At 37.0% G+C, this 26,049-nt stretch overlaps 1 protein-coding gene across 2 annotated transcripts in view; it reads right to left on the reverse strand.

Moving 5' to 3' along the window:
* LOC107597397 (sarcoplasmic/endoplasmic reticulum calcium ATPase 1-like) overlaps window positions 1-26,049 on the reverse strand; it is a 60,977-nt gene that overhangs the window by 31,852 nt on the left and 3,076 nt on the right. For both annotated transcript variants that reach the window (XM_016288443.1, XM_016288454.1), the window contains exons 2-5: window positions 7,343-7,360; window positions 7,010-7,092; window positions 1,264-1,368; window positions 259-397 (exon numbers count right to left, since the gene is read on the reverse strand). In XM_016288443.1, coding sequence (XP_016143929.1) covers window positions 259-397; window positions 1,264-1,368; window positions 7,010-7,092; window positions 7,343-7,360 — 345 coding nt within the window. The remainder of the gene's footprint in view (window positions 1-258; window positions 398-1,263; window positions 1,369-7,009; window positions 7,093-7,342; window positions 7,361-26,049) is intronic.

A 26,049-nucleotide genomic window follows, 5' to 3' on the forward strand; every position in this document is an offset into this window, starting at 1 on the left:
CTATAGGGTCGTAACAGTATTATGTCAGACCACATGGGTAAATGTTCAGCAGAAACCTCCAAATGTCCATAGGATTCTGGAGCTGGAGGCTGTGGAGTATCCTTACTGTTCCACAAACAAAATCTCTCTGCAGATTTGAGTACCTCTCTTTACTAAAGGAAAGAGACTGAGAGCAGATGAGGTTTTAACAAATAGACAGAGAGAGAAGGGAAAATTATGAGAGGTAACAGGAAAGAGTAGAAACAGGTCCAAGCTTACCAGAAACCTCCACAATATCTCCAGGCACAATGTCTCGAGCTTTGATCCTCTGGACGGCAGTGCGGTTCATGCGGTAGACTTTGCCCATCTCTGGCTCGTATTCCTTCAGAGCCTCGATGGCATTCTCTGCATTTCGCTCCTGAGACCATACAAAACCACACAAAGGGATCAGCAAGGATACACATGCACTGCATCGGTAACAGCCCATATTTCATTTTGTTTCATTTATGCCATTGGTCTGATTAGGCTAAACAACAGTAGCCTAACTCCTACTGGTTTCAAAAGAAATAAATGGTTATCTAGTTCTCTTGCTGTACATTTGAATGTTCTGATAAAAGTTTTAAAATAATAGATAATAATAATAAATCATTTATAATATTAAAATGAATATTAGAATATAAAAATAATATTAATTTAAAAACATAATATAATTAATTATATTAAAATTAATATTATAAATCAAATATTTAAAAAAATAAAGTACTGGCCATCATATCGGTTGTCAGCCACAGAATTATCAGACAAAAGTTCGACAGATGCATCATTAATATCAATAATTCTAATAGGGTGTAACAGGCATAGCACATTTGTGAACATACACAACTTTTCCTCTTTAATCAATTTCCCAGAATTCAGAAATGTGATTTCTAAATTCAAATAGAAGTCAAATATAGCATTATAGGATTAATAGGATTACAATAATTAGGTAAATCTCTTAGCACTGTCAACGCTGTCCACTGCTGTGTCCATATTGTGTTATAAATGTAAATTACATGTCACATCCTTATGTACGCACTAATAAACAAATCTGAACACCTGATAATCACTTGTCATGTTTAGGAACAGAAGACTGTTGTAGTAGTAGCAGTAGCAGTAGTGTAAAGTATCTAATGCTAAACAGTAGGACATCAAGCAGACTCGCTCTTCGTCATCGAGAAGATAGATTTGATCATTAGTTGAAATTCTTTGTGGTCCTTCAGTTTCTCAGCCCACACACACACCCACCTGCCAGACTCCAATGACTGCGTTGGCCACCAGAATGAGCAGGATGACAATAGGCTCCACGAAGGCTGTGGTCGACTCCTCCCCCTCCTCAAACAGTGCCAACACCTAATGAACACACACAACATAAATTACTCCTACCTCACATTCAAAGCTCAGTTCTGTTAAGGTTACTGAAATGAGAATTAAAGTATTCAAAAATACTCTTAAAAATAAATAAAATGATAGACACTATATTTATACACAGTTTATCATTCGGTCCACTAGCATAAGTTTGGAAACAAAATGAATTAAGAAATTGTAACTTATTTAGAAAGGACACATTGCATTGATCAGTAAAGACATTTATAATGTTACAAATTATTTCTCCTTCTGAATACTGGAGTTATGGCTTCTGAAAATCATGTTTTCCATCACGGGAATAAATTACATTTCAAAATATATTCAAATAGAAAAAAAGTTATTTTAATTTGTGATATTATTTGACAACATTACTGCTTTTACTGCACTTTTTCTGATCAAACAAATGCAGCCTTGGAGAGCGGACTTCTTTCTTAAACATAAAAAAAATCTTCCGTTGGCATAGAAAGCAAAGTATTAAAACAAACAAACAACTGAAAAAGTCCTTTCTGTTGAACCCCAAGGACCCGACAGTACCACTGTTAAATAAATAGCACAATAAACATCAGACTCTGACTGTTCTGAAATTAGATACTGGATCATTCCACACCTATTACAAATATTCCAGTGAAATCATGCCATCAGGTACATGCCCCGGGCAGATACTGTATGTGGGAGTTGGGGGTGGGAGGCATTTTCAGAAAAACCCAAGTTACCTTATAAGCTAAAAAGCAGTTCATGCAATATGCATGATAAGGTAAATTTAGAGTGTAAATCCAGCTGGAATAGAATGCAGAGACAGCCTTGAAGTTCATTATATTTCTAACAGTGTTCATCTGTTCAACTTCACATCAGAGTTCGAAACTCCCAGAAAGTATGGAGTGAGTTTACCTAAAAAGATTTGTTCAATGGCATTAGAAGCCAACAATTTCTTTAAAAGAATAGTTAGAGGCCGCAAAAAAAAATTATATTGACTTTTGGATGTCTTAAAGGGTTGGTTTACCCCAAAATGAAAATTCTGCCATTAATTGCTCACCCTCATGTCATTCCAAACCTGTAAGACCTCCGTTCGTCTTCGGAACACAAATTAAGATATTTTTGATGAAATCGGACAGCTCTCTGACCCTGCATAGACAGTAGCGCAACTGAAATGCTCCCAGACCCAGAATCGTAGTGTGCTTTCTCTTGAATGTAAACAACTGAGCATGAGTTGGGGTACTCTCCAAAATGGCGGAAGATATTAACTTGGGGAGAAGAATTGTTAAATAAATTGTTATTTTTGTTTTCTTTGCACACAAAAAGTATTCTCGTAGCTTCGCAAAACTGAAGTTGAGCCACTGATGTCACATGGACCGTTTTACTGATGTCCTTACTACATTTCTTGGTCTGGAAACATATCAGTTGCGTTGCTGTCTATGCAGGGTCAGAGAGCTCTCAGATTTAATCAAAAATATCTTAATTTGTGTTCCAAAGATGAATGGAGGTCTTACGGGTTTGGAACTAAATGAGGGTGAGTAATTAATGACAGAATTTTAATTTTGGGGTGAACTATCCCTTTAAAGTAAAAAATGAAGGGGAGGGATAGAGAGTGGAAGAGAGCAATGACAAAAAAAAAAAGATAAGGGATGGGCTAAGTTGTATGGCCATGAATACACTAATAATTTTAGGCACTTCATGTACTTTTTTTACAGACATGTTTTCCTGGTGTCCTCCACAGTCTTTAACGTTTCATTACAAACTGATGGGTCCCAAGCTGAGGCTTCTTTAAGTCACTGAGTAACCGTGAAATAATATGGGCAGGCAAATGAGGGGGGAGTGAATGCAAAGACCAAAAATAGTCAAAGAGGCAGAATGAGAAAGTGATGCGCAAAAAGGAGTTCATAAAACAAAATGAGTGGAAAGATGACAATTACTGAAATATTGAGGAAAGTCACACAGATGAGTGGCTTAGAGTTTAGATCACAGAGCTCAGCTAAATCCTGTCAAGTCATGGCTCTGGGCAACTTGTCTGACTGAGGTCTATTCACTCATAAGTATCAGTAGACTGTAGATCCTCTCTGCATTCCCTCGAGTTTTTACACTTCAAACAGAATACAAATGGACTGACTAGATCGGTTCCGCTTACAAACAATGGCAAATAAACCACTATTAGTTTGAAAAAATTTTCAAAGACTTCAAAGGGATCTTCTTTTGTGTTCCACAGAGGAAAGTCAGGTTCTAAAAGATATGTAGGGTAATATAATATATAATATAATATGTATAATGAAAAAAATATATTTTTTGGGTGAACTATTCCTTTAAGATACCATGAAATCATTCCCCTACAATTACAAGACAACTGACAACTGTATTTGGATCAATTTGAGCACACTGTGACCAAGATTTGAGGTTTATTTTGAGGTTTTAGAATCTGATGGTCGACCCAAACTCCCAACTTCACTTTTTTTTTACTGAAAGTACAGTGAATACTATACCAAAAACATAAATTAAAAGCTAAAAGTTATTCACAGTGACCAAAATTTGACCTTAGGAAAGGTTTCTTATAATACATTTTCACATGTTGAAGTGGTACCTAAATTCATAAATCTCACCCCAACCCTGGAAGCATAAAAACTCCACTGAGAAGCTTTTCTCAAATCACCAATTGGAAGAGCCTCTCGGCGGGCATTCTCTTTACCATTTAAATACAGGAAGTCTATCCATTGTTCAAGTGACCTTTTCTATGATGACGTGCAGTGCTGTGCTGAAGTCTCGAGTGTTTAAGATTCTCATTTTATATTAAATGATATACTGTTCCCTCCTGGTGGAATGACCTGCCCAACTCAATCCGAGCAGCTGAGTCCTTAGCCATCTTCAAGAAACGACTAAAAACACATCTGTTCCATCTTTATTTGACCCTCTAACATTGAGGTCTAACAGAAAATAGCTAAATGTCATTATACTGATGTACAATCTGCCAGAGATCTTCTGAAGCCATGACTGATAATGCGGAGAGCGCTGTACACCAGTAATGCACGGACAAGATCTACGTAAGAAGGATGTTAGAAACACAGCTGACCTGAAAAATGAAAGATGACAGAAAAGGAATGAAAAACTTATAAGGACAGAAGCAATACAGCTAGTTATCTGAAATGAAATGAACTAAAATTAAAATAGGCAACCATTTCGGGCTTCTTGGGACCAGCAGTCGCATGGCTGCACTGTTTGTTTCCATCCAATAGCTCTCATTCCCAGCACATGCTGTTCTAGAATGAGTCAGGCTATCATACCCTCATAACACAACACTTCACAAAAAAAACAAAACAAAAAAAAAATTTTTGCTTCTGCGCCTCCCCCGTCGCTTAGATACCGACGGCTTTGTTCTCATAACATGCAAAAAAGTCAGGAAAGCTGAATGCTAAAGATTTTAATATGAAAATAGGCAACCATTTCGGGCTTCTTGGGACCAGCAGTCGCATGGCTGCACTGTTTGTTTCCATCCAATAGCTCTCATTCCCAGCACATGCTGTTCTAGAATGAGTCAGGCTATCATACCCTCATAACACAACACTTCACAAAAAAAACAAAACAAAAAAAAATTTTTTGCTTCTGCGCCTCCCCCGTCGCTTAGATACCGACGGCTTTGTTCTCATAACATGCAAAAAAGTCAGGAAAGCTGAATGCTAAAGATTTTAATATATTCAAAAAGGCACACAAATGAGTTCCAAGACTGGGCTGATCTCCCCGGAGAATTTCCATTGCACCATAGCATTTGTCTAGCACACAAACACACACAAGGCTTTCTGGGAGGTCTAATGCAATATTTCTATCAGTTTCAAGTGTTCCACAGGACTCCAGTGGTCGGATGACTTGTGCTCGCCTCAAAGAATTTAACCACGGTTAAGACAATAAAAGTATGGATGAAAGACACAATGATAGATGACATGAGCAGAGCTCCAAATGCTGATGTACTTGAAGAAGACACTGAACGCAGATGTCTGGAAACAAAAAGCATGTACACAAAAAACACAGCAGTGTGTCTGACTGTCCGTTCCAATGCGGGTGAGCAAGAGCATGTGCGCGCTCATGTTATATTACTCTCACAGAACGGCGGGGGGCTGGAGTGGTTCAACCGTGGCCCCTGTTGCTACAAGTCAGACGGAAAGGTTATAAAAAGGTAAATTCATAAAAGCCAATAAGAAAAACAGACTGTGCTCACCAGTTTAACAAGTCAGAGTTTTGGAAAGTCTGGTGTCCTGCTCAACAGAACCACAGCAACAAAATCATTACATGACAGCATAAGAATAGTTTATCTACTACTCAAATCTAATCTACTCAAATCTGACTCTAGTTTAGAGACAGTAAGAAAAAGTCAGAAAGAACGCAATAAATTGATCAAAAGGGACAGATGTGTTTTAAATAAACAGAATTTTAAAATATATTAAAATAGGAAACAGTTATTTAAAATTGCAATAAGATTTCACAATACTACACTTTTCTCTGTATTTTTGATCAAATGAATGTAGTCTTGATGAGCATAAGAGTTTTTTTCAAAAGCATTAAAAATTTTACTGACCTCAAACTTTTAAAAAGTAGTACATATTATTAATATTATTATTATTATAGCTATAGCTATGGTTATTCTAAATGGTTCTTTAACGGGCATGAATTTACAGACGTAACTTCTCAGAGCAAATTTCAGCCAGCTGAGAGGGTGAGACGGCTGTTAGACTTGACACTACAAACACGAGATGATTTGGGTTTCTAAATTCATCCTATTTGCACCCTGTCTCGCACTGTTTTTTCTGCATCTTGCACCATGATCATTGCATTTTTAGGATGACGCGTCAATTTAAAAATTCTTCAACTTTGATAAACACATCATGATTGTTCTGTTCCATTCTGTTGTGCTGCATCTACATAAGAGCATGCCCTACTATACACTCCATATCAAATGTTTGGTAAATCAGACCCTAAATGAGTCATATTGTACAGTGCTTCCTCAAATGTGTAGTCGATTATGAAAGTATGTAGTTTTACACATATCTAATTCAAAGACTTATACCTGACGTAACACCATTGAGATAAACTGCTACACCAATCTTGCAGGTGATAAACGTGCAGCACTGAAAATGCTTACTTTACAAGGCCTAACTGAAAAAATGCTGAGTGCACATCTAGTTTCTTTGGAGTTTTCTGACATGGTTTATGGACAAATGAGCTTTGACTTTAAGTCACCTCATTCATTTACCTGTGCTCTCTAGTGAAAGCACAAGACACCCAGGTAAAATGACCTTAAACCACACAAATGAGTCCTGGCGAGGGTTTTACATATATCATTTGACTACAAAGAGAGATTTTAAAAATGAAAAGGGGAGATTTAAAAAAAAATCCATCTCTCACTTAATCTCTCTTCCGTGCTCTGATTATTGACAATCATTTAGTGAAATTTGAGGTTTAGCACACCAAACTGGATGTAATAGATGGTGACGGCAATTCATTCTGTCTTGTTTTCTGCATTACCTCACCAACTGCATAAAATATAACTGCTATAAAACTTATGGTGGGGTCTGGCTGTCATACTATTTATTGTGCTGGGAATAAAATACAATTTCTGAATCACATTTAAACCAGAAAGAAAGTCACTTACGAAAGACACGCAGGCTGCCAGCAGCAGAATCCTCACCAGGAGGTCCTCAAACTGCTCCACCACCAACTCCCACAGTGATTTACCTGTGAGAGAGACAAATATGAGAATGACAAACAGACCGATAGACAGACAAAATGTTAACGTATTCAATGACAAGTGGGTGTCAAGTTAAATCCCACAGCTGTAACGCAGTGCATGTGTTTGTGCATGTGTGTCTTAAAGTAAGTTTTAAAGTTTACCTCTCTCTGGTAAAACTGAATGACTGAGCCCGTGCTAACGGTGCAACCCATAAAGAGAGAGCAGTAACAACATGATGGAAATATCTATATTTACCTTCTTCGGCTGGGAGCTCTGTCAGTCAAGACACAGCGAGGCAATCCGTTGTGGAATGAGAGGCAGGGTACGAGGGAGAGAGAGAGAGAAAGAGAGGACAAAACAGAGGGTATTCTGTTAGAAAGGCCATATGGTAAAAACAGTGTTTAAACAGTTTCTTTTACATCACACTGCATTGCCCGTGATAGTGCGAGTTTGGCTTCATTTTTTGCCTGAATGTTAAATACACAGAGACATGCAGCGCAATACTAAACCAGAAGATTACAGATCAGCGTAGACAATTATTGATTTAGGATTAATGGACTACTTCTCTCTGCAGAATAGATATGAGATTTTTGCAGTGTTTGAGCTATTCCCTGCAAAGATTCCTACAATGCAAAACAAGCTGCAATACCTTTGAAGCATCTAACACTCACTTATTGTTAATCTTTAAAAACACAAAAAGGTTGATTGTAGAAAAAAGTATAATTGTATAAATGTAAATTTTCAATACTGTATATTAGAATACTGTATATGTCAGAATTAGAATATCATCCTCACTTATCACAAAAAAAAGAACGTACAAAATCTTTATAAAAAAAAACTTCTACAATGATGTAATAAAACCCATAACAGGTACATTCACAAACGGCTCACTAAATGTAAACCACAACCTTTGCACGCAAAGAATATCATCTGGGGTGGAAAATGTACAGATGGACCACCAACTGTGATGGCGTTTGCTTAGTGAATGTGCTTCCTTTCACAAAGAGGGAGAATTTCATGATGAAACAAACATTTCTGGCATTGTACAAGAGTCATACGACATAGATGTGCTCTGTGGCCTACACACTGCTGTTTAGTCAGTTCTAGAAGATTCTCGAGTCAGAGCGTGTGGGAGCCGAAGAGCATGTGGAGAGTGGGAGGGGGCGGAGCTTTACAGACCTCTCTCTTTCACACACACGCATCGTAATTACAACACAGATGCCCTCTTTGTTGAAGCTCTACTCTGAAATCTTGAGGATTTGCAGCCATTTAGCATGCATGTCCGTCTGCGTGGGGAAAGACTGGCCTCATTAATAATCAGTTCAGACTGATTGCTGCTATAGGTGCAATTACGACACTCTATTAGAGCATCTGACTATTAAGTGATTTCACTAATTAATCACAACTGACAAGTGTACAAGAACAGTTTGTTTCTGGGAGACTGTTCATGAATGGACCTAGAGAAAGCACAATGGAAAATTCTTGGAACTGACCCAAAAGATAGCGAGAGAAAATACAGGGTGTTCCTGAATTCCAACAAGCATGTGTCTGTGTGTACTTGGGTCAGGTTTAGCCTTGCTTTGTGCGGATACTATCAGGAGTTTCCCTGCCATTCTGCTCAGAGTGAAAGCCTGCATCCACATCAGTTCTGATAGCCAAGAACAACTTGATTGCACTTGCCTTTGTCTGACTCTCACTTATGGAAAGGGGGTTTTCCCTGCCTTATTGAGACAAATATCTGATTCCTTTGATCTCTCATTCTTGATTAACACAATTTTTGTCTCACAATCATACATTCATGGAAAGGCTGGGAACAGGTCATGCAAGTCATGACGTCTTCACGGTTCTGCAGTTGGGAACAGGCTCGATGCACGTGCAGTGGAAACCAAGATGAAATTGGCTCATGGCAGAAGACCTGCAGCAGTGAAATTACACAGCGGTAAAGCATCAAGATTCCCATTTCCCTTTCAAAAAAGTCGGCACACATCCAAACAGTCTTAACGCACACATTTGGCCCATCAATGACTGAATTTCCAGCAACACTTGGAAAAAATTGTATGGGGGAAAAATACAAGAAATCGTGACCGCATGTTTACTTCATGTTCGGTCTTATTCAGCTTTTTAACGTTTTTTCGTAATTAAACAAGACGAATGAGACTTCTTCAGATGTAAAAGTGAATGAGAGGGAGGGAGAAAGGCATGAAAGAGTATGTTCTGCTTTGAAGAACAGAGCAGATTCTTCTCTTCATCTTTCCTCAGGCTATGAGATCTGTCTGTACTAGAGAGCCTGAGAATCTGCTGTCGAGAGCTCTGTCTATGTGATATAAGTGCAGTGATGTACTTCAAATTCTCCGATAACTGTGAGTCATTCTTTTCTCTTTAAGGGACCTGTGCATACATTACAGGAAGCAAGAATATCCCATACAGTTTTTCTTGCTCCTCTGAATTCCCAGCTACAGAAGCACTGCCTGACCTTATCAAATCTGTTCAATATTTCGAATTATAGATAAAAAAATTCTACTTTAAAACCACATATTTCATAATATTCTAGAGCAAAATTTCTGCTTCTGATTTAAAAAAAAAGAAAAAAATATTATTTCAGAATTTTGTAGTTTAGAATTATGTATTACATTTTTTACTCTATCAAGAATTTTGTATTGCAGCTCTGAAATAACTACATAAGAATTTTCATTTTCGTTTAAGAATTGTAGTTCAAAATTAGTTAGTATGGGGTTAGTGTGATTTTTTTTTTGAAAGATACAGTAAAAACAGTAATATTGTAAAATGTTATTACTGTTTTGTATTTTAATATACTTTAAAATGTAATTTACTCCTGTGAATTTTCAGAAGCCATTACTCCAGTCTTCAGTGTCACATTCCTTTAGAAATCATTCCCAGTGCTGATTTAGTGATTGTTTGATTTAAAAAAACAAAAAAACAGATTTTATCTGAAAAAGAAATCTTCTGCAACATAATTGTTTTTACTGATTCTGTTTAATGCATCCTTAATGCAACCTTGCTGAATTAAAGTATTAATTTCAGAATTGTATATTTCTGAGAATGAGAGTAGAATGTTCAAGTTCATTCAGAGCATTAACAAACAAAGTAAACAGCAACCTCCTAAAAATATTATCAAACTATCTTATGGTATATCTGCTGTGTATTCAACGTGACACTGACCTCAATAAGATGTCAGTGAACATTCAACGAGCCATTGAAAATCATCCTCTTACTGTATACTTTCAAACAGAATTCAATTTCTGCATCTGCATTGAGACACCTGGTCAGCTTACAACCGTGCAAGCATTTATCTGATTTAGCTTGAGGCACCATTCTCTTCACAGCATCAAAAGACTGCAGATCTCTTTTTTGAATCCTGAATCCTGAACCCAATGGCACAGTCTGCAGCTCATGATAACTTTAGCGGCTTCAGCTCTAATTCAACATGATATTATGTAATAGGAATATGAACTCATCTGAAGTCTGTTGTGGAAAGTAATCACCTCGCAGAGCAGCAGCATATTCCTCCAGTGGTGTGGAAAAAGTGGGTGGCAGGACAGGGGGAGTAATGGCCCTGAGTTTCCCTCTCTTTCCAGCTCTGTGTGTGTGTGTGTTTATCATGCTGTCCTACTGTCGCTTTACCTCGCTAGTTCTAGGTGCAGGTTTCTGCTGATCTAGGTGCATTTTGCCTCGCACATATTGAGGAAATTGCTAAACTGACCTCAAACCAGAGAACAAGAGTGAATCTGAACATGCTGTAGGCATTTCTGGGCCCGACCGTTGGCCTGAACACAAACACAACCTTTGTGGGAGGAAGGAGGGTGGGAAAGACAGAGAAAGAGATGAGGGATGGAAGGGGTTCCCTGTTAGGGTGTGCCAAGGATTCCCTCAAGAGACATCTGGGCCGTGTCTGCTTGTCTGGTCCAGGCACATTCCAACATCGTGACTTCACCCTGCCCTCATGCATAACAAACACACACACAAGCTCGCTTTTGTTGTCCCCCTTTAAATTCATCTTGCTCTACTTTTCCACCCTGTTTTTTCAACTATCTTTCTCTCCCTCTCTTTCAGTCTACAACCACACAGTAAGGGAAAACAAGTGGCAGTCTGTTTACACACCAGTCAGTGGGAGAGGGGAAACACTTCCTGGAAACAGTTGCCAACAACACACAGAGCCTGTAACTTCTGTAACCAGAGAAGTAGGAGAACAAGCATGGCAGCACACGGTAGGATGCAGTGAAAGTGTGACCAAGCTGAGCTCACAGCTAACCTGAACTTGTTTACTTCCTAATTAAATTAGCCCAGTCTTACTACTGCATATGATTCCACGGTGCCATAAAATCTTGTTCAAAAACCTATAAAACAACAATGGGCAAGGGAAAGTAATAGGCCACGTTCACACAGCAGCAGAATATGGTTGTCAGTCCTGTATTTGAGTCCTTAATACGGTTACGTTCACACACAGTTCGTTTATTTACGGGTGTGACAACCGCATTCTGTATCCAAACTCACACCTGTAAATTTTCAGGACTCACAACCGCATTCTCGGAACACACGCGCTGTGTGAACGGAACAGGACTGGACAACTAGTTTTGTGACAACAATGTGTGTTTTCGGTAACTTACAGTGACGACGAAGAAATGAGCTGCGTGTCTGTCACCTGAAATTTTTAGATCCCGTCAGTTTTCCACCAGAGCCGCTACCGTCATTTTTGTGCTCTGCGTGCGACTCAAACTCCGCTCTACACCCAAATTTAAAGGCTGCTGTCGGTTAATGAAGATTTGACGGATGAACACGCGGCTCGATTGGACTCTTGTCGTGTCAGAAAGTGATAAGACTTTCAGTTTTATGGACGTCGCCATCTTTGATTTGACTAATTTACTTTGGTCACTGTCGCTATTGTTACTGGTAAGGAATATGGGCTTGACTCCCATTGCACGTTCATACAGACAGAATTCTAAACACAACTGTAAGCTGCTGTGTGAACGGGACATTTCGAGACTCACACCTGTAAAGAAAATGCGGTTGTCAGTCCCAAAAATTGACAGTGTGAACGTAGCCATAATAACCATTGATATCACAACCTAGTATGTTTCAATTCCACTGATTATAAACACATTCAAACAAAAGTAGCAATATATCCTTTCTTCTGAATTGTAAGAGCTTATCAAAACAGAAAAAAATGTAGGGCAGAGACTTTGAGGTTGAGCTCTGCACCCAAAAACAGAGGCAGATGAATTAATCGACTTATGATACTTTAAACATTAGGAGGTCAAAATTAAATAAATAAACAAACAAACATAAGCATGGATGAATTTGTTCACAATATATTGAGTCGAATATATTCAAATGAAATGTAATGATGCACCAATTTTACAATTCTGGCTGATAATGATACCATCAGTTATTTTTACGTTATGGACAAAATTACAATTCTATACTATGTACATCTAAATAAAAGCAAAATAAAAATATAATAGATTAATGCCACAAGTGAAAGTAGGCATCACATTGCAGTATGAAAAATGTATATAGCCTATTTTAAGACTTTTTAGTAGGGATGTAACGATTCACTCAACTCACGATTCGTTTCGATTCACAATTATTATTTTTTAACAAAATGAGATTTAAGACAAATTATAAATTAAATGTGCCCTTTTATTATTGCTTGGACAAAATGCTGCACATTTCTTTGTGAAATTGAAATATAAAACTATAATAATATACTAATATAGCACTTGTAAATTATTGCTCTTTTGTTAGTTTTGATTGCTTCTATTGTCCTCATTAGTTAGTCGCTTTGGACAAAAGTGTCTGCTAAATGACAAAATTTAAATATAATGTAAATGTAAATAACAAAACTACATTGAAATTTTAAAACAAGCCCCAAATCAAATAAATAAGTAACACCAATAAAAATATATCTCTTCATATAAACAAAATAAGGCTTTGTCTGTGTTCTTTCCATTTAAAATTAGAGGCAACAACTGCATTTTAATCATGATCCAAACAAAGATGCTGCATACATGCAACATGAGCAGTTTTTAATCTAAATTAGATTGTATAATTTCGAAATTTGAAGCAAAAACAGAATAGTTTGACTTCAGTTTTGTAAAACTATACATAAAAATATCTGCATGAAACAGCAGACGCTGATTCACTCTCTGCCAGCAGGTGGCGCTTAAAGCGTTTCCTTGGTTTCCGTTGCACTTATAAACTTTAATATGCATTATACAGAGGCAAGATGAAAAGAAAAATACCATCTAACCTTTTCTAAAGACAGTAAGTTCCCCTCAGACATGCATTCATATAAACTCCTACAGCTAAATGAATCGCCTAAATTTGTTTAGCATCTCAACCGATCTGAATCGTCACATATTTGAATCGATTTTCAACCGGCTCACGGTTAATCGTTATATCCCTACTTTTTAGTGCCTTTGAAGATTACCTATAAGTAAGCATTAGATGACAGCAAGAGTCATCTAAATGTAAAAATAGAAGAAAATTAGCATGTACAATTATGTATTCAATACTAACCATATTGGTTAAAAAAAATCCACCACTTATGGAAATCTCTATCCTATTCACCTATATAGACTGTATTCTGGTCTCTAGATCTGAGACAAGTCCCTCCTTTAAATGTAAGCCTATTTTTGCCTTATTTATCATCCACCAGACAAAGATCAGATTGCTCAGAAAAGCACACAACCCTTCAACATGGCAAATGAATTAAAGTGCCATTCAAGTCCATAGCTCAAACACTGCAATACCAGCCAATGTTTAATATTCGAGGTTAGGGATTTATTACAATATTATAAACATTATTTACATGTTTCAGATCTACTTTTTCTGTTTCTGTCAGTTTCTGTCTCTTTCAACCATGAAAACATTAAGTTTTAAGAGTACTTGCCATGACCACCTGGCTGGAACAGCATCTCTCTGTCAACGTTCACCCAAAATAAATGTTACACAACATAAATCCTACTCTTGATTTATACGCACTTCAATTAACACAACAACACTCTACTACTATAAATCAGGAGTGACTTTCAATACATAAAGGCGCTGTTTGAATTCATGAGAACAAGTCTTATGATCAATGTACTGTGCGTTGAAGGCAGAAAATAATTCCTTGCTTTAAGTGCCATTTACAAAGCAGGCATTAAAACAGAAGTTCTAAGCCTCCTTCAGCTTCTCAAAATAACTTGGAAGGAATTCTAATGCAGTCGTGCTTAGGGTTCGGTACCGAACTCAGTACTTTTAAGGGTACCGACCGAATTGCATTGGTACTACCGAGTACCGATTCACATTAAATCAATCGGTGCCAAATTTCAGTACCTGAGAACGCATCTGGGCGCATACGCTACAGAGAGAGAAAGAGAGACCCTGTGACGTGAGGTCACCCCTGCAACTCGTTCAAACAACACACAGGGCAAGCCGAAATTTTCTGAAGTGTGGTTATATTTCTTTGGCCATATGGTTTCTGCAAAAATGCAGACGGGATCGTGGAGTCCATTCATAAAAACGTAATTTACTCTATAGCGCGGAATGCCACGGAATTCGTCAATTTTGGACAAATAAATCAAAAGTAGCCACTGCCACTTAATTCGAATCGCGATATGAACTAGTGTCTGTGAATATTAAAATGCAAAAAGAGGGTTTAAATATTAATCCTGCATGTTCCGCTTGCCTCTGTATGTATGAATGGCGGAAACGCGGTTTTGTTTACTACACAAATACTGAAGCACGCGTGAGGCTCGCGGTGATTTTCGGCCTCTGCGTCTCACTATATGACGGCATGAACACAAAAACTTAATCTCCAGAGCTGCTGTGAGAGTCACTTCGCAAGAATTTTACCGTTTCATTTGAGAAAACTAGCATCATCATACTGTATACACACAGAAACTTCATGGCAACCTGTCAAAATAAAAGTGCGGTTTAACATGTAACAGAAATATATTACTCTTGTATTACATTTGTACAGTATAATGTACATCTTTAGATATTCCATTTTCTATCAAAATTAAATAAAACAATTAAATGATAAAATAAATATTACAACCAGATTAATCACTCAATTGTAGAAAAAAATAATACAATTATTAGTCTATTAAAAATGTTTTAAAGTAATATTCACACAATTTTTCTTCCATGTATTAATTTCAACAGTAAACCTCAGTTTGTTTGCCAAAAAATAAAATGGTTTAATTTTTATTTGATTTAAAATAAATGTTTAATGCCTTCTTTTGATTTTCCAAAAAATTAAAACAAGAATTTCTGGGGGGGAAAAAAGAAAGAAAGAAAGAAAAAAGAAAGAAAGAGTTTGTAGGGCCCTATTGTTCAAAATGTTGAAATTGAGACTTTTGGACTTATTTTTTCACTGAAATATATGTTTTTGTAATTACACAGAGAGCAAAGTACTGAAAAAAGGTACCGTTGGGTACCGGCACCGAAATTCAGGTACCGATACCGGTACCGTACCGGTTAAAATGTGAACGATACCCAACCCTAGTTGTGCTGGAGTTATTGACTACTGCTCAAGATAGTCATGATGGAAACTACTATGAAAAGACACTGTAACATCAATGAAAGTGTAGCCCAACTGTTGATTATTGTGAATAAATCACTGATAATCCACTCATATGTGATTTGTATGATCGCAGGACAATGCGTACCTACAGTAAACATTTCTTAACACTAGAGGAGTAAACATGCTAATTATTAAGCTAAACTTCAAATTGAGGGCCAAAATGCCCAGAAAACTTTTGCGTAAAGAGGCGTTCACACATACAGTGATTAAGGAGGTTGCCAGGTCACTGTTGGCTTCTTGTGAGCTCCAGTATCTGTACCACCACTGGAAGTGGCTACTTATTTGCATGAAGTTGAACTCTGCTCAACTTGTTGCATCACCAACGGTTGCTTTTACTCACACTGCCAGACAGACATTGCCAACTCTCACTGAAAATGAGAATAAGTTCAAGTCTTTGCCACTGTATTTATAGACGCCCCTATGAGTCAACATCATTAGCATAGTAAGCATTCTAGTAACATTTATGCACAATACTTGGTACTTTATGAGGTTGGGATGCAGAGTATCAAGTTAATGGAAAATAAATTATGAGTGATGAATACAGGGATGTAACTATTTGGCTCATAACACTGCATAACAAAAAAGAGAGGGAAATAAAGAGCGATACACTGCTCACAAGAAATTGTCATATTATAAGGCCATTTGCAAATTTTCCTTCATTTCATGAGATGATCATTAATTTCTGGAATAAGACATAAGCAAAAGGTTTCTGTTTATAGTTCATAGTGAGTTTAGTAATACCCAGTTATATAGACACAGTTACTTTAAACTGATGTTATTAAATATACCTCAAAGTCATTCAAACACACCTGGAATACATGCATAACTTTTCTCACACTCACTAATTTTACATTCATATTTAACGTTATTTAATTGTCTACTTCACGGCCAGCTCAAAGCATTGTTATTGGTCTGAGGTGTTACGTAACAATACTATTTCTTTCTGAAGGGGAAGCTCTGGTCTCACACAAAGTTTCCACTGACACTGTACAGCAACCCTACATGCATCACTCACAGTGATCCTCAATTTTAACAGAATAACATTCTGCAACACGCATACACACATAACATAAATCATTTCTCACTCAGAGAAATGTTTTTCGGATGTTTCCATTTAAAACACAGCACAGTTACCAGCAACAGTGAATACGAAGTTCACACACACACACACACACACACACACTAAAAAATGAGAGAACAGCCAACAAGTCAGTGGACTGCCTGAACAACTAGCTGACTAATGGGTCTTAAAGGGATAGTTCACCCAACATTTTTTAATTCTGTCATCATTTACTCACTCTAATGTTGTTCCAAACCTTTAATAATTTCTTCTGCAGAACACAGAAGAAGATACTTTAAAGAATGTTGGTAACCAAACACTGGTGACCATTGACCATTGTATGGACGAAAAAAAAACCCCACTGAGACATTTCTCAAAATATCTTCCTTTATGTTATGTTCCACAGAAGAAAGAGAGTCATACAGATTTGGAACGACATGAGGGTGAGAAAATTATGACAAAATTTTAATTTTTGCCTAAACTATCTCTTTAAGAAAGCAAGAGTTTGTAGCAAGATTAAAGTCTTGAACAGAGATGGATATTTCCTGGGTTTCCATTGCAGGGTTACCTGACCTACAGATCTTGGAAAACACAACAGCTGAAAAGACAGAACAATGTCCACAAAAACACATGCACTTACACTCATTCATAAACAGCAGACATACAAACAGGAACACACAGCATTTTCTCTTGCAGTGCATGCAACCTAGCTACTTATCAGCATAGCATGAAGGAAAAGAGAAATTATTACGATTAATAAAAACACAACACTCATACAGGCTGAGTCAAATGAGCGGTTTGCCACAAGGAGGTGATGCTGTGAGCAGAAGTGGGAGGTGAGAATGAGAGCTGAATGACAAGATAGAAGCAGATCACAAACACACAGACACGCACACACAAGATGTGCTAATGATAACGTTCCAGCCTCAGTTTACTTCCTTTTCTCAAACAAGCAAGAAAAAAATTACAAATAAAAACCAATAGCTATTAGCTATTGACTCTAACATACTAACATATTCTGCATTGTGATGATTCTATGTGTGCAGTATTGCAGTAAGTGTGCTGGAGTTACGTTTTTTTTATTTATAGTAAAATTATGTACCAATGCAACTTCACATTTCAAAAAACCTCAGCATTTTACTGCTGATGATTTCAATATATGTTGCATGTATAAAAGCAGAATTTATGTGGTCAATGTAATGCTAAGAGAAGTATTGGAAAATGCACCACTTGCAGAGCTGGCAAAGGACGTTTTCTGTGGTTTGCACTAGCTGATGATATTTTCTTGTGGTTATGCTAATACATTTGGCCTACATAAATTGTTTAAGTGTGCTTAGGTTTGTTGAAACAGTTCATTATGAAATTTTAAAACTTAGTGGTCAACATATGAGGCCTTTCTTACTTTGTAAAACAGTATAAAATATTTGGGATCAGTATGATTTTTTAAAGAAATTAATACATTTATTCAACAAGGATGCATGATTAAACTGATAGATCTGAAAAGTAAAGACTTTTACACTGTTACAAAATAATGATTTCAAATCAATTCTGTTCTTGAACATTTTATTTATAAAAAAAAAAAAAACATAATAACATAATTAGAAATGCTTCTTAAGCACCAAATCAGGATATTACAATGCCATTCAGCATTGCCATTTAAAATACATTAAAATTGAAAACAGTTATTTTAAATTACAAAAATATTTCACAATATTACCATTATAACTATTTTTGATTACATTAATGCAGCCTTCAAGACAAAAACAACAATGAATCTTACTGGCCCCAAAATTTTGAATGGTAGTGTACTGTATACTAGAGGTCTGCTACTCGACCCGAGCCCGACGGGCCCCAAAATACTTTCGGGTTTCGGGTCGGGTTCGAGTTGAACGACGACGTGACATGTGGTCAAGTATGGTGGCCCATACTAGGAATTAGTGCTCTGCATTTATCCCATCCAAAGTGCACACACACAGCAGTGAACACACACACACCGTGAACACACAGTTGGGGGTTCGGTGCCTTGCATAAGGGCACCTCAGTCGTGGTATTGAAGGTGGAGAGAGCGCTGTACATTCACTCCCCCCACCTACAATCCCTACCGGTACAAGAACCTTTGGGTTACGAGTCCGACTCTCTAACCATTAGGCCACAACTTCCCCCTCACTATATGCAGTATAGGCTACGCTGCTTTCATAGACGCACGCACACACATTATAGCACACGACAACACAGCACGGAAACTTTTATTAGTAAAATAGCTTCGACAGGCTACTGACTCACATCTTTATATTTCTCTGCAATGAGGGGGTAAAATCGCTGTTTTTGAAGGAACTAAGCCTCATTGCTTGTAGAGCAGACGCAGGTTCACACACGCAACTTTCATCCCTCTCTCTCTCTCTTTCTCTCTCTCTCTTTCACTAATTCAAATAAATTATATAATTAATTAATTCAAATAAATGCGATCTTACCGCACTGCATCTCTGTCTGATTTAAAGCAGGCCGAATGCTAACGAGCCTTAACTGACAAAAATGAGCATAATCTGCACGATGGAAGAATTATTGTCTTGTCGTATACAACCATTCAAAAACTCGGCAGAATTTATGTGACCGCTGCACCAGATGTTCATAAACTTTCATAACTGGTAAGTGTTTTTTCTTTTGCCTTGTGAACTGGCCGAGCCTTAATGATTCTGTTTCTTTACATGTATTTGTTTACTGACCGTTGCATGCAATCGTGAAATACAGCTTTTTTTTTTTTTTGTGGAGAAAAAAAAAAGATTTCGGGTTCGGGCTCTAAATTGAACTGTGCCGCTCGGGTCGGGTCGGGCTGGGTCAGACGATCTCTGGTATGGGTCGGGTTCGGGCTTCAGTTTAAAGCCTGTGCAGACCTCTACTGTATACTACAGAAGGCCTACAGAAGTTACAACTCAGTGCTGTTTTCATGAGGCCAACCACATAGAGAACTGAGAAATCGTGACAATAATACACTTCAAATGTCTTATAGCTTCAATTTATCATGACTGTGTCTGTGGCATTTTAAAAAGCATCCAACAACGAAAAACTTTGAATCAAACCCACAGTATAACTGTTAGTAGGCTTTAAGAGCTGTTGTATGAGTAATAAGTATTTTAGTATTCTGGCCTGGTGTAACTGGGGAGTTCTGACAAGGAGGAAACAAAACCATCCAAACCTAAGCTTCACACAGATGATATGCCATACCAAACAAATGCAACTATTTGAAAGCATTTCCATTACAAGGCATTTTGAGAGAGAGGGAGACAAAAGAGCAGTAAAATGAATAGGGCCCTCTAAAAATGGCCTCAGGTAAGTGCGTGTCTTTCTGGTGTTTACATGCCAGCCAGTTGTGTGTGTGTGTGTGTGTGTGTGTGTGTGTGTATGTATGTATAGCAGCAGTCATCTACCCATACCAACTGCCTGAATGACATACAAAAACACATGCATGTGCACAATCGCACGCAAAAAGCTCTTCAGCAAGGCACGAAAAACTCTGCACCACAAAGAACGAAACACCAAACATCCTCTTATAGAGAGTCCTTAGATCGCAGCTGTAAGTGAGAAAGCTGCATATTCCACACACACACACACACACACACAATATCTGTTTTAGCAGTGTTGGACATTACAGTGATTAGTATCTACTATGAGTTTTAAAGCTTAACAAAAATGGAAGAAAAAAAACTGGACAGTCCTCAAAGGCAAATCATAAAGACATGTCATTTCAAACACAGTATGACCACTAATTTTAACTAAAGCAAATCTTGACCTCTCTACTCCCTACCACAATAACTCTGTGGGAAGCACATACCTAGTTAGCAGACAATGAAATTAACCCTAGAGGGTTCAGTCCACCACAGTTACAACAGCATCTAACCATTGGCCTCCTTTTGCACACAGGTGAAATGCATGCTAGAGATGACCTCAATTCAGCACAACCCAAAACAGAGCAGTATAGTATCTTCTGTGCTGATTGATCGCCCTACTTAGTGTTAAACAGAGCATTTATGATGGTTAATGAAGTCGTGTTCCCTCATTTTGAGACTCTAGCCACGGAAGTGAGAGGCTGAATATGCAGTCACAGTTCCTTGACCTACAGTACAGATCAGGATAATGTCTAAACATCTCCTAGTTGGGTCACAGGTTCTGTCATTATTTACTAATTTCAACCTAGTTATTTTCTTTGTTTTTTTTCAGTGAAAAACAAAAGGAGATACTCAGATGCCCCTTTTCATACAATGAAAGTGGATGGTGACAAGTAAAAGTAGTCTAGGTTGCTTGCAAGTCACTGACAACAAACGCTATGGTTGTCTCCATTTGTTACATAAGCTGATGTAATATCTTGAAGGGGTCATTTAATGCCCATTTTCCACAAGTTGATATGATTCTTTAGGGTCTTAATGAAAAGTCTATAACATACTTTGCTTAACCCTTTCACTGGTGAGTTTAAAATATTCTAGCGGTCCCCCCAGAGTGAGTTTTTTTAGGCGACCGTTATTTTAGAATGTTTCCCCTTATTGTTTCCATTGCGATGCGTCATGCTTGTCACATGACACACCGCGGCCACAATAACACTGTATGACAGACAGATCGCTTTTATTTTGCTTTTCCTTTTTTATTCAAAATATTCATAAACTTGCTTACCATATAATCAACTGATATGACTATCTGATATTCCGATTCACAACTATGTGTAAATGAGTGTGTTTTGTCATTTAAAAACCGTTCTAAATGATCTTGATCCTGATCTGTAATGTGAGATGGGTGCCGCCATGTTTGTTTGCGATGCAGTTCAGAGAGTCCTGTCAGTCGGATTTACAGCACTTAAATTCATCGATTTCTCCCGAAATACATGTAAGTAAGTGGCCGGTGAACTGGGAGAAGAATAGAGTGAACTTTATTTACTTACACTTATGTGTATCTGATATTAATAAAACACGTTGGCAAATTATATTTGAATGGATTGTTATTGCTGCTTCCATAAACATCCGTGTGTATTTTACGAATTCTCAATGTATTGTTTTACTAGTACTTATGTGTATTTAAATGTCTGAAACCTAAAATAAATATTATGTGGTTAAAAACACTGCATAGTTGTGATAATATGACAAACGCAGTGTACTTCTCTCTCTGGCTCAAGGCCAGCCAAAACGCAGTCTGAATTTGGCAGTTATGTGACGTCACCAAACGTTCTAAATCCCATATGTGGGACCGTACTCCCAGGGGCACGGAAATAAAAATCCCATTTGTGGGACTGTACCGCTCAAAGGGTTAAATTTTCTCAATGGTAGTGTAAAACAACACCCTTTTTACATGGCTTTAGTACATGTCTCTTTAAATGCTAATGAGCTCCGCTCACCCCGCCCTTCTCTTCTGTGACCAGTCATTCTCATGAGACTGTTTATTTTAGCCGCATTTAGCCATGGAACTTGCTAACCAGCACATTATTAGGAAAGGCAATTTGCAAAGATTCATGAAAAAACCTCACTTCTTCTGTAGGTGAAGCTGGATCACGAATGATTTGCGTGAACACAGACGCATTTAGGTTGATCGGGGACGCATTCCCTTCAAAAACAAAAATAAATCCTCTGCTTCTTCAGTGGATCAGATGTCGGGAGTAAATGACGACTGCTATGTTCATTATCACATCCAGCAACAAAACACGTCAATCGCTTAGGAGACAGTCTACTCCTGCTCCGGCGTCGAAACAATGGCGGACTGTTCACAGCTCACTCAGGGCGGGTCTGTCCTAAAATGCCAGTGTCAATCAACAATCGTGGGAGGGGCCTGGGTCTGTGTGACGTCACACAGCCAAGAAGCTGAGAACGGCTTGATTTGAGAAAGGGGATATTATTTATAGGGATTAAAAAAAACACTGGGTGCATTTTTATCATTATAGGGTGGATGTGTACAAACACTGCCAACACACATTTATGTTCAAACAACATGTAAAAGTGAATTTTGCATCCGATGACCCCTTTAAATAATAATGTTTTGTGACATATATCACATTGTAAAAGTTCTGTTACATAATAGCATGACTTTCTGTAAACCTATATATATATTCATATGGACAATTTTTATGACACTTTTTTTTTACCAAATTTTATGTAATTTTTTTAAATGTCCTGATTTGAACAATTAGCTACGAACTACAGTGGGGAAAAAAGTATTTAGTCAGCCACCAATTGTGCAAGTTCTCCCACTTAAAAAGATGAGAGAGGCCTGTAATTTTCATCATAGGTATACCTCAACTATGAGAGACAAAATTAGAAAAAAAAATCCAGAAAATCACATTGTAGGATTTTCATTGAAGGGAAAAGCACTGCTCGCTCTCTCCCCGAGATCTCATTTTGTGTTTCACTGAAGAAAGAAGTTAAAGGCAGGGTAGGACATTTGGTTCAAAAACATTTTTTGTTATGCTGGTTGAAAGTTTTTTAACATCCTGATAGCAATCACTAAGTTAAGTTGTCTAAATGTATTATTATATGTATTTATATCATCTGTGGAAGGCACAGGACCATAAAACGTTCATCCAATCATATTCCTCGATCTGAGGGATACTATATGCTGTCCTACCATGTATTTGCATACCTCTGCGCACCCTGTTTGCGTAGACATGATATGTCATCAGTGCATTCCATTCTGCTATTGCAAACCAAACAAGAATGGAAGGCCACATTATTGCAATGTTATGCATTTTCTACCATAATTGTCTAGGCTAACCGGTGAATGAGACCTGAGGTAATCTGACAGCGTTGCATTCAACCCTCCACCAACGCCATCACTCATTGAGTTGCTGGTTAACCTCCGGTCTGCCTATGCTTGTTCATGTGTTTTGGAGGAGGCGTGGCTTTGGACAGTGATTTGCAGGGAGTGTGGGATCTTATGCTTTCAAAGCTAGCTTGCTATTGCTAACATCTTTGAAATTGACTACCCTACCTTTACTGTGTCAAAATTATAAGAGGGTGAGTAAACGTGACGTGAGTAATGACAATGATTCCTTTAAGGTATAAAATGACTCTAAAGGCCTGTTTAAAATAAAAGTAAAATGGACAAAGTCAAGGAATTAATTTTTCAAAAGATTTTGGTCGACAATGTAAAAAACAATAAAGTAGTAGTAGTAGTATACTATAGTATATTTTTATTTAATGCCATGTCAGCATCTTAGGCTATTTTCATGGCAAAAACAATTTAAAAAATACAAGTATAACAAATGCAATAAAAACCAGCAAACAAACAAACACAAGTTATATTACACAAGATTTTTTACATTAACATATGATAAAAATTCTAAAGCTTTTTCTGGCAAAATTATACTACACAACTCTTTAAGTGAGTTCACTTCAAAAAACGGTAAAGAGTAAAGACTAACTAATTTTAAAGGTAAAATGAGTAAAATTACTACGGTAATTTACTCAGGAAGATACTACAGTAAAAAGCTAATTTAAACTCATTTTTAAAGTGATAGTTCACCCAGAAATTTCAATTCTGTCAGCAAATATTCAACCACATGTCACTGATGGCTTGTTTGCAAAATATAAAAGAAGCTTTTTTGAAGAATGCTAGTAACAAAACGGTTACTACTAACTTGTATTGTATAAACAAAACAGTTCTCAAAATATCTTCTTCTATGTTCCACAAAAAAGATATTAGATAAATAAAAACAGATATTATAAAAAAGTCCTGACAATTTTAATTTTTGGGTGAATTATCCCGAACACTTATTTTAAGGAAGTTAAAAGATGTACAGTAGGGATGTTCATTTTAACCGGTTAACCGACCGTAAGAACTTTGACCGATTAATACAATCAGTTAAACGGTTAAAAAAGTAATTTAATTATTTATTTTTTCAGTAATTTATCAAAATATTTAAAAAGGTTTGCTGCATGGTTAAAAAAATATGCTACACGTATACATTTTAGGGGGAAAAAACATAAGTCGCATTTTATTGTTTCATTCAGAAATAGGCCTAATGCCGACGCGAAATGTTTACAAACATTATAATAAACACTGTAAACATAGCTAGGCTATTTTAGTTCCCCACTCCACAACAAATTCTTTCAATTAACAGTATTTAGAAAAGAACAAGAATTAAAAATATAAGAAGCTATAGCAATATAAACGACAAGCCAAAACGAATTAATTTAGGCTAAAACGAAACTGAAACCAACGTTGGGTCTCTCATTCCACACAGAATCAAATGTTTCTGTAGTCGCGATGTATCTGAATAGCAAATTATTATTTATTATGTCGGCCTACTTCACTCGCGTTCCAATATCCACTTAAAACAAAATGTTTTGCATAACATCATGGTGGTGCGGTGATAACGCTTAACGGCACAGATTTTACTAAATATTTTTTTTACTACATACGTTTTTTTCCATATGTTTGACTGACTGTATTTTATTATGATAATGAACAGGCTGCATTGTCAAGGTAACAATGCTTAGCTTTGTGCACGCATGCAGCGCCGGCACAATCACTTGAGTTTTTTCCTTCTAACAGTGGAAGCAACTACTCCCTTTAGTCCTAAAGATAATTGGAATAGTGAAAGGTTTGCCTTTATTTGTGTACATTCACAATAAAAACAAATCTTTGTGCTTTTGTAAAATAAGCCTAAAAAAAATAGGATGCCGCTTTCTGTCATCTGTTTCCATTCGCGCAGCACAAAAATGAACCGAAACTCTGCATACTAGGCTACTTGTTGCACAGTTTCTTTCATTTTCTTAATTTATTATTTAAGTAAAAATATATTTCTCGTATATTAATATTTATTCGTTATATATATATATATATATATATATATATATATATATATAAAACAAATAAATAGGCTTATAAATATATACAGTGGGTACGGAAAGTATTCAGACCCCCTTAAATTTTTCACTCTTTGTTATATTGCAGCCATTTGCTAAAATCATTTAAGTTAATTTTTAATGATTTTAGCAAATGGCTGCAATATAACAAAGAGTGAAAAATTTAAGGGGGTCTGAATACTTTCCGTACCCACTGTATATATATATAGCCTAGCTTTATTATGTTGTTCTCCACTAGCAGAAGTGCTGCAGGTGCGTGATGTGATATGATGACCATGTGAATCCTCATGTTCTGTTGTTTGCTGCTTTTTACGCATGTAAAATTAATCCCCGGAAAACAAATGTTAGTATTTTTTAACGGGTCACAGACACTTATCCTTTCTAATTTAATTTAATTCAATTCGAATTTAAAATAATCTTGACGGTTACCGGTTAACAATCAGTTAACGAGCGTCAGTTGTCGGTTAGGAAA

The sequence above is a fragment of the Sinocyclocheilus grahami genome, unplaced genomic scaffold, assembly GCF_001515645.1.
Source record: "Sinocyclocheilus grahami isolate Dianchi unplaced genomic scaffold, SAMN03320097.WGS_v1.1 scaffold12.1, whole genome shotgun sequence".
NCBI classification, from domain to species: domain Eukaryota; kingdom Metazoa; phylum Chordata; class Actinopteri; order Cypriniformes; family Cyprinidae; genus Sinocyclocheilus; species Sinocyclocheilus grahami.